Source organism: Anomaloglossus baeobatrachus, chromosome 3 (genome assembly GCF_048569485.1).
Source record: "Anomaloglossus baeobatrachus isolate aAnoBae1 chromosome 3, aAnoBae1.hap1, whole genome shotgun sequence".
In the NCBI taxonomy this organism is placed as follows: Eukaryota; Metazoa; Chordata; class Amphibia; order Anura; family Aromobatidae; genus Anomaloglossus; species Anomaloglossus baeobatrachus.
In genome coordinates, this window is record NC_134355.1 from 556,775,554 (window position 1) to 556,784,979 (window position 9,426).

The 9,426-nt window shown below is 43.4% G+C and overlaps 1 protein-coding gene across 1 annotated transcript; it reads right to left on the reverse strand.

Moving 5' to 3' along the window:
• Positions 1 to 932: 932 nt before the first annotated feature.
• Positions 933 to 6,859, reverse strand: SCG2 (secretogranin II). The gene is made up of 2 exons (XM_075340825.1): positions 6,752 to 6,859; positions 933 to 4,368 (listed from the first exon to the last, which is right to left on the reverse strand). The coding sequence occupies exon 2, from the start codon at positions 4,351 to 4,353 to the stop codon at positions 2,518 to 2,520; it is 1,836 nt and encodes a 611-aa protein (XP_075196940.1). The 5' UTR covers positions 4,354 to 4,368; positions 6,752 to 6,859; the 3' UTR covers positions 933 to 2,517.
• Between the last annotated feature and the right edge of the window lie 2,567 nt (positions 6,860 to 9,426).

Consider the following 9,426-nt stretch of genomic DNA (forward strand, 5'->3'; position numbering starts at 1 on the left):
CAGACGACGGAGGTACGGTGTTGTTCGTTGTTCCTGGGGTGTCACACGTAGCGATGTGTGCTGCCTCAGGAACGACGAACAACCTGCGTCCACAACGAGTAACAATATTATGAAAATGAACGACGTGTCAACAATCAACGATTAGGTATTTTTGATCGTTAATACTCGTTCGTAGGTGTTACATGCAACGACGTCGCTAACGAGGCTGGATGTGCGTCACGAATTCCGTGACCCCAACGACATCTCGTTAGCGATGTCGTTGCGTGTAAATGGGCCTTTAGTCCATGCCAAAATAATTTATATAAATTTTCATTTGTCTCCTGAACCATTGTTTAACATTTATGTAAGTACAAATGAGTCAGAATTGGAAATAATGAACACCAACAACTAGGGGGCGCCACACAGTTTGAGAAGCAGTAATCTTACCCACTACTTGGAAATAGGGCTCCACTCCTTGCAAGGGTCTCAAGAAGATTGTCATGTCACCCATCATGGTTCTTCTGCATAGTTGTCGGGCACTGGGTGTAGCAGTGGACTACTTGGAAATTGTTTAGACACCACAATTGTAGAATTTTTACAACATTTCATAATATGAGGGTACAAAGAGTGCCGCATGCCTTTAATACCTTCCCTTGGACCTTTCCATTGATGTTCCCACACACATAAATTGTCATGCTGCGGATTGTCTTGGGAAATTTCATCACAACGCTGGTACTGTAATGCGCGCTGGCTTTCCTGCTTCTGGTTTGGGAAATCTGCAGCATATATGGCCTGTGTGAACGGTGAGTGAAATAGTAGGATCACAGTGGGCTCATGAATGGTGCGTTTTATTGCCAAGGACCATATATTGTGTAATTAAACAACTGTAATAATTCTACATGACGGTGGCTCCATTATGTGTTTTAACATGATGATTGGCAAAAAATAAATGCTTCAAATATACAGAATGCTTTATTTTAGTTCTTTTTTTTTTACAGTACCACACGATACACAACAAACAGTAACAAAATAATTCAGTGATTAAAAATAAATCGTGTGAGAGAAACCTGAATGTATATATAGTGTCAGGAGGTGGTCGTGAAAGTAGTCGTGTGTTGTATCCCAATTATCTGATGAAGCAGAATACAGCTGAGGTCGAGGACATTCCACAAATACATGGGTACGACAGAGCAGTCCTGGGGAGATGGGAAAATGGGCAATTTCAAAGCAAGGTAAATGACACGTGATGCCCAATTGATGGGAATCCACGGGGAACAGTTCACTACAACAGTAGGTTTAAATACCACGCAACACAATGCGGAACACAAGATTCAGCCATGGTTGTTGGCATGCCACTTTTTTTTAGAACAATACTGTTTTTAATCCCCCTATGTATTTTTTTTATTTTTTTCCAAGAAATGGTTAATTAAAGCCAAATGCGTGCGTCTGTCATCATCTCTAATTATGAAAAACTGGGTGATTATATTTAATTGGAGCTCAATTTTGCAGTAGACAGATTAGATCTAAGTAGGTCAGTGCTTTCTCTCATAAGGTTATATGTTTTATCTCTCTTTATTTTAAAATGATATAAAAATAAATACTGTATAACAAGGTTCTTGTATTCTCTCTATACGTATTTTCCAAAAAAATAAAAAAAATAGCAGAACAGGGAAATGAATAGTTAACATGTTATTTCAACCTCTGCTGATATGAAATTTATATTTAATTTATTTAGAAATAAATAATAATTTGTGATTTAATTAATTTCATTAGCCACTGTTTTACTATCAAAGAGTTGAAGAAATTAGAAAAAAAAATATGTTTTTTCTTACCGAAAAAGTGCCAACTTTTCCTTTAGTTGTCTCTGGTATTGCCACTCACGGGTGTGGATGTAAGATAACATTGTTTTTCTAATCTCAACAACTACTTTATGAAAAACAATGTTTCAAGGAACTATTGAAAAAAATATGTAGCTCCATTTGATGTTATTGAGATACATAGAAGCAGATCTGCAGTCTTCTCTTAAATTTGCAGATTATTTTTTTATTTTCCTTGGAATATTGCAGTGCTTAACCTAGAAACATGCTGTATTTCCACAAAATCTCACATATAACAATATAGGTATAGTCTACAAAGCTATAATAATGTCAGTTTGAAATTATCATAATGTATTCTAAAGAAAAAAAAAAACAAACAAAAGAAAAATGCAGATTCGTTGCTAAGAAAGTTCTGATTTATTAAGACTTCAATTAAACTTCAACTGAAGCGTCCAGGACCGATCAATCTTTAAATGGTCCCTCTCAATTTCATATAAGATCCCCTCAATTTTACAAGTAATGAATGAGTGTCCAATAGATACAAAACAGTCATACTATCGTGATGACTATGAAGCAAGAATGTATGATTATCCTGACACTGGGTCATCAGAAAACCATTCCTATAACTGGAAGAGAAACCTTAGCCCAGTCCACGTGAACCACAAAGCCAGAAAAGAAAAATAGTAAAAAGAGAATGATGTTGTTGGGTAACACAAACAAATTACATATTCTCCATAGATCTTTTAACACTGTGATCTCTCCCTTTTTCTGCTTTCTCCTGGTTCATGTACTCTAAGACCTTCATAAGCATGTCCTCATCTATATACTGCTTATTTTGTGTGTCATCCGTTTCCCTTGGTAGAGGTAGCCTTCGATTACTGTTGGCTGCAGTCTCTATATCCTGGTAACCTCGCATGTTCAGATATCCCCTTAAAGCCTTTTCATACTGCTTTTCAAGCTCCTGAATGTCACCTGGTGAGTAAAGCGTAGGGACTTTTTTATTCTGGTTGTTGCCCAGAAGCTCTGGATATTTGGCCAGCATCCTAACTACATAGTCAGCCAAATCTTCCTCCTTGTCTGATCTGGGATCATATTCAATTTGTCTTTTTTCTAAGTCATTTGGCCAGATGACTTTATGTCCTCTAGGTCTGCTAAACATGGAGTAGGGTCTTGATGAGCCACTGTTTTGGTTAAATCTATTAAGGAAAGGATATTTTTGACTTGACAATTTATCTGCTCCCATGAGGTTCATCATATCTTCTAATGTTAGATCTTCGGGACCATTAGGCAGCATAGCAGTTGTGGGCTGCTTTATAAATCCTTGCTTACTTTTATACACATCCGTTTTATCAGTCATGGTTTCTGAAACCTCATCCAGATCTTCAGGTACTTCAACCTCTTTTTCAGATTCCAACCTACCTGGAAACTTTCTGCTATCTTCATCTTGTAGCATGTCAATCAGATCCTCAGGAGGGATTTGTAAGTTTCTTGATAGATCAATCAGTTGATAAATAGCTTCAGGTTCAAGATTTTTTCCTGAGAACTTTAGCGATCTTTTATCTATATTCTGTTTACCCTTTTCCTGTCTGTTTAACCACATCTTTAAATATGAGTTCATCATCTTTGGCAGATTTTCCGATTCCTGTTCTTTATTTTCTTTTTCTGGCTCCTCATCCTGTAAACCCAACAATCCAGAACGTTTCATCTCCTCTTCCATATCATCTGTCTTCTCTACCTCCTCTTTACTTTCCTTTAATTCTTCTTCTGTTTGGCTCTCAACTTTCTCTTCAATTGGGTTCCAGTCTTCACCACCTGCTACATCTTCATAAGCAATGTTGTTGGCTTTATACATGTCATCCTCATCATCTTTGTAAAGTTTTTGGTCTTCATCTAATCTTTCTCTTTTATGATTGACCTGGCCTTGGAGTTTCCCCAGTTCCTGGAAGACAGACTGTAGCGTAGCTAAATTTTGAGGAGTATACTGACCTTCAACTATTTCATTGGTCCTTTTCAATGGGTTGTCCCGAGAGTAGTCATCATATAATCTTGAAGGTAATTTATTAGTTTTTGGTCTTCTCTCAGACCACTTGCTTGAATCATAATCTTCAATTAGCTCAGGAGGTAAGCTTTTGTCCAAGTTGGTGTATGATTTGCTTTTGTCTTGTGGGGCCACCTTTACCTCTTTTTCAGCTTGCATCAAGGCTTCCAACATTGCTTTCATCCACTCAGACTCATCATCATTGACAAGAGGTTTGGCACTGTCTGGTGAAAGGGCATGCACAACCTTCTGCTCAGAGGGAAATGGTGCCCCTTGATAGGAGGTATAGTCAGGGAGGCTTTCAGTTCTGCTTCCTTGCTTCCTGAGATTTTCAATGTACTCCAGTGCCTTTAACATATCTGGGCTTGGCAGCCTTTGTAAACTCTTCATTCTGTACTCTGGATCTGATTGTGGCACTTGATAGTACTGAAATGGTGCAGCATCAGCAAAGGACATAACGATGATTAAAAAGCACAGGGAGAAGCATCTTGCAAGATAGTAGCTCCTTGGAGATGCCATGTTGGTCAATAATTCCTACAAAACAAATTGAGATGAATATGCAGCAAAGATTGAATGAGAATACACACATTACAGAACATCAAATATATCATTACCCTAACTCCATCATGTCATTAGGGGCACTTTAATATCATTAGAAATGCAAAACACAAATGAGAGATGGAGCAATACTTCAATAAAGTGCTGGCCTGCCGACTGCTTCCAGACATCTTCGCATTTCTGATCTCTGACTGTGAAAACACAATCTACTTATAGAAACGCTTAATGTATTTGTATTTATAGACGGCAGGTTGCCCAAAATAACTTTTACCTTGGCTTTAGGTTTATGTGTGAAGGTTTAAAGTGGTACAAACAAATGTAAGGCAGAGACATGACCAGTCTTGGCTTTCTTCCCGTAAGGATCTGATTTACTAATAAAAGTCAGTACCACCCACAACCTGAATGATCATTAAGCCCCACTCAACAGTGATGTAGATAACATAATGATGCACCAGTCACTCCACTTTCCTCCATTGCTACCTCTTCGAGTTTATGTCTAATTGTTACAAATTAGACCAAAGCTTGCATTTAGGGTAAGATCTGACCCATAATGATGTACTAGTAATATTGCATAGATATAACTAGACCTAGGCACCTTATGGCATTATATCTGGTAGACCTATGTATTCCATCCAATAGAGTTGCTAGTTTATATTCCTTTACATGTATTTGCTCTTTATTTATTATTAATTTTATTATTATTTATTTTATTTACTTTATATTCCTTTGCTCTTTATTTATTATTATTATTATTTATTTATTTACTTTATATTCCTTTGCATTTTATTTATTCGATCAGTCACCAAATAGTAAAATTTGCTTTCTCCTGCATAGACATAATTTATTATAATATTTCAGATGTATACGGAAGTGACACCTCATTTGTCAAAATAAAACTCCGACATATACACAATGTGATACTAATATAGAGGGAGGCAATGGTCCGTCCTAAGAAATATATTGGATGAATCAGATGCTGTGGACCAACCCACAGCAATATGTGTATTCCTATACACAGGCGTCACTGCATTATGGATGATGGATGATTGCCATTGATGTGCTGTATGCAGTCAGCTGTCCTTATACGCACACAGATGGGTAATATGGCTATATTTACGCCTGACGTCATCCATAATCCCAAACCTCATTACCTCCTCCTCCAGGATAGATACAGTTAAACGCTAATAAGATTGCCTAAAGAAGCTGCAGCTTTATCTCTGTCACTTGGATATTACAGGGCTGCATCTGCTCCGAAAATGTAGGAGGTAAACGGCATCTCCGCTCTACTCTTCTTTATTAAGAAGACGTTATAAGAAATAACATATGTTCACGGTGCGAAATAGACTGACGCGTTTCTGGGGTACACAGCAGCGATATATTAGGGATATAAATGTATATTCCTCTCACTAAGAAGCATATAGTGTGAAATTTACTCATTCTCCGTACTTTATGGTCACACGTCATTGCAGCGGGGATGGTCGGCACCATCACACAGCTTTACTATAGGGACAGACGCAAACCATATCAGTAAGGTAACACATCACAGTCTCGCCCACCGCGCCAGCATCTGCCTATTGTCTACATCTGCTGCTCACTAACTTGTATAGCATAGCAACAGGCAATGTGCCGCCACCTCCCACACTGGCCATACCGTAACGAAGTTAGCGCGTAGAGGGATGTGGACACATAACTGATCTCCAAAATTCAGATATACAGAGATTACCCCTAGAGACGCCAGGTGCATATAGTAAGCATGCTATCATACCTAAGACTTAGAAAAGTGCAGGGGCATTCACAGAACTTGTTCCCTAAGCCCCTGGGGGTCTGCACCCAGTACACAGCCTTCCCACCCAGTGCACAGCCTCCCCACCCAGTGCACAGCCTCCCCACCCAGTGCACAGCCTCCCCACCCAGTGCACAGCCTCCCCACCCAGTGCACAGCCTTCCCACCCAGTGCACAGCCTCCCCACCCAGTGCACAGCCTCCCCACCCAGTGCACAGCCTCCCCACCCAGTGCACAGCCTCCCCACCCAGTGCACAGCCTTCCCACCCAGTGCACAGCCTCCCCACCCAGTGCACAGCCTCCCCACCCAGTGCACAGCCTCCCCACCCAGTGCACAGCCTCCCCACTCAGTGCACAGCCTCCCCACCCAGTGCACAGCCTCCTCACCCAGTGCACAGCCTCCTCACCCAGTGCACAGCCTCCCCACCCAGTGCACAGCCTCCCCACCCAGTGCACAGCCTCCTCACCCAGTGCACAGCCTCCCCACCCAGTGCACAGCCTCCCCACCCAGTGCACAGCCTCCTCACCCAGTGCACAGCCTCCCCACCCAGTGCACAGCCCCCAGCAGCTGCCTACCTGTGTGCTTCAGGCAGAGGGCAGCTCAGATCATCCTCCCTCCCAGGATGGAGATATGTGTTTCAGCACCAGAACAGCTCCCAGTGCTTAATAGGGAAGATCACGTGATCCTCATGACGTCACTCAGTGTGCACAGAGCTCAGGGGAGTGAGAAGCAGGCAGAGTTAACTCTTACCTTACCCTCTGCCTGCCATGGGATTGACATGACATCGAAAGAATAGAATATATAAGGCTGGATTAAAGCCACAGTGCACTATTTACACATATACCTGCTCTAGACTACAGTATATGAAATATTTATATTTGGCTGCTGCGTGGAGCAAATCCACATCACTGCATAATATGTGCTGTAGGGTGTATGTTACAGATCTGATTAACCCCTGATGGGAGAAACACTGTTTTTTTTTACGCACATATCCAGCAATAAGAGATTTCAGATGGCTTATTGCAGCTGTGGGCGCCTGTGCTGATTAATGTGGGGTGTTGGGGGCTTATTACGAACCTGTTGCTTATGACAAGACACCAGATGCAAGTCTCAGAAACAAGCACTTTATCTTCTTGTTGTTTTCCTCATTTATTGCATGGGAGCTGTAACATGATAAAGATAGTGCAAGCAACATGAAAGCTGACATGAAACATACTTCAAGGGTTTTCTAATGCTAAAGTGGAAGCCAAACATTTTCTGTAGCCTAAAGCCAGATAGTAGTCCCCCTCTCCAGTCACCGCTGCCCCAGCCTCCATCTTTTGGCTGCAGCCACATCACCTACAGGAGCTTCCACTCTTCTAAGGCTTTCTACATCATTTTAGAGGTGTCTGTGGGAATTTCTTCACATTCATCCAGAAAAGATCAGACAATCATGTTGGATGAGAAGGCCGGGCTCATAATCTCCATGTAGTTGTTACCAAAGGTCTTGGATGGGGTTTAGGTCAGGGCTTTTGAGCTGCCAGTCAATTTCTTCCACACCAAACTTACCCAACCAAATCTTTTGGGAACAGAAAAGGGCCTTCCCCAAACTGTTCCCACAAAGTTGGAGATACAACAGTCCAAAACGTCTTAGTACTCTGAAAAGTTAAGATTTTCCCTTCATGGGAATTAATTGGCCTAGACGAGCTCCTGAACCTATCAAACCTTACTGTTGTCACAATGTAGTCAGACAAGTGACATTCTCCAGGCATCCATCAAACCCAGAATGATTTACACCTCTACATGTGGCTTGTTGACGTAAGTCTTGTGTGCAGATGATTATCTATGGAAATACATGCCATGAAGCTTCCATGTACAGTTTTTGTGCTGATGTTAACAGGGTTGTCCACTGCCTAAATGCTAAAGTGCCGAAAATACAATAAATAACGCCTTCTTGCCAGTTCAGTGCCGTTCCAGCAATGTCTGCGATCTCCCACCTGGCAGTAAAGTGACATTATGCCATGTGAGTGTGACGCCCCTGGTCTAGTCAGGTCGTCACAGGGTACTGCACGCTCTTTATCCCCCAGTGCAGGACTCAACCCCCATGGATCTGGCTTCCCAACTTGCAGTACAGCCTCCACCAGCATGTAAAAATCCTAATCACACCTCACACCACACCCTGTCAGGCACACCAGTGGGCTGCTAAACTGGAATAGGGCCTCCCACCTAGGGATCAGGTAGGGAGATGAGAGGTGACTAGTCAGTCGGCTCCAGGGAAGCAAGGAGAGCAGTTGAGTGGTAGCCCTCGAGCAGTGAGGAGCTCGAGGAAGCTGGGAGTTGGAGATCCCAGAGGAAAACGTAGATTGGGTTGCAGACAGTGGTCTGGACCCAGAGGAGTCGGAGACCCAGTCGCCGAAGATTGGGACTGGGTGCTGGCTTAGTCAAGGAGGACGGTCGGCAGCTGCAATTCAATATCCGGTCTGGGGCCGAAAGCACGTCGGAGTAATGGACCCCAGGTCAGGGAGAAGCTTCAAGCAACCCGGCAATTAACCTGCGGAGGACAGGGCCTTTATGGACTGTTCCCACGAAGCTCAGAGATCGGGGGCACTAGCGCAACGAGGGGGATAGGGCTTTCCAAGCAAAGCAGCCCACTGAAATCCCAAGCGTGAGCTCCTTAGAGCAAGCTCCTCTGCTACCCATAGTAGGGAGCGGGGCCCGGACAGCTCCAAGCTTGCGGGCCACCTGAACACTTTCCAATTCTGTGCACAGAGGCAGGTTACAGACCACCAGGCAGTGCTGCAGGGGACGGAACCCGGACGAGCTCCCCAAGAGGGCAGCGGAACCCAGAGACTTGGTTTACCGCGTTGTCAGCGTCTGCTTTCCTTCTAAATGAGTACCTGATTAACCCCTGCTACCAGCGACCCTGCGCTCCCCCTGCAATCCATCCCACCATTCGGGGTCCCGGGGCCTTTTCCTACCCGTGGAGGGTAACGTCATCTGGCTGCCCCACTCCATCACCCTGGCTACTCCCAACGGCAGTGGCTGTACTCCGTACTCCCTATTACCGCACACCACGGGTGGCGTCACAAACTATCTAACTCCCTTGTAAATAACTCCACATTACGTTTCGGAGTGACCCCGAGCCCCTGGGTCTGGAGACCCTCGAGCCACGAGTAGCACCCCCGGATCCAAGCGGTCCGACCGCTGCTGGGGCGGTACGCATCCGGAACATGAGCACTGCAGCTTATTTCCAAGGACCCAGCAGTATAAT

What these genes read in the sequence shown, in the direction of transcription:
- SCG2 (XM_075340825.1), bottom strand. Translation starts at nt 4,353, where the DNA reads ATGGCATCTCCAAGGAGCTACTATCTTGCAAGATGCTTCTCCCTGTGC.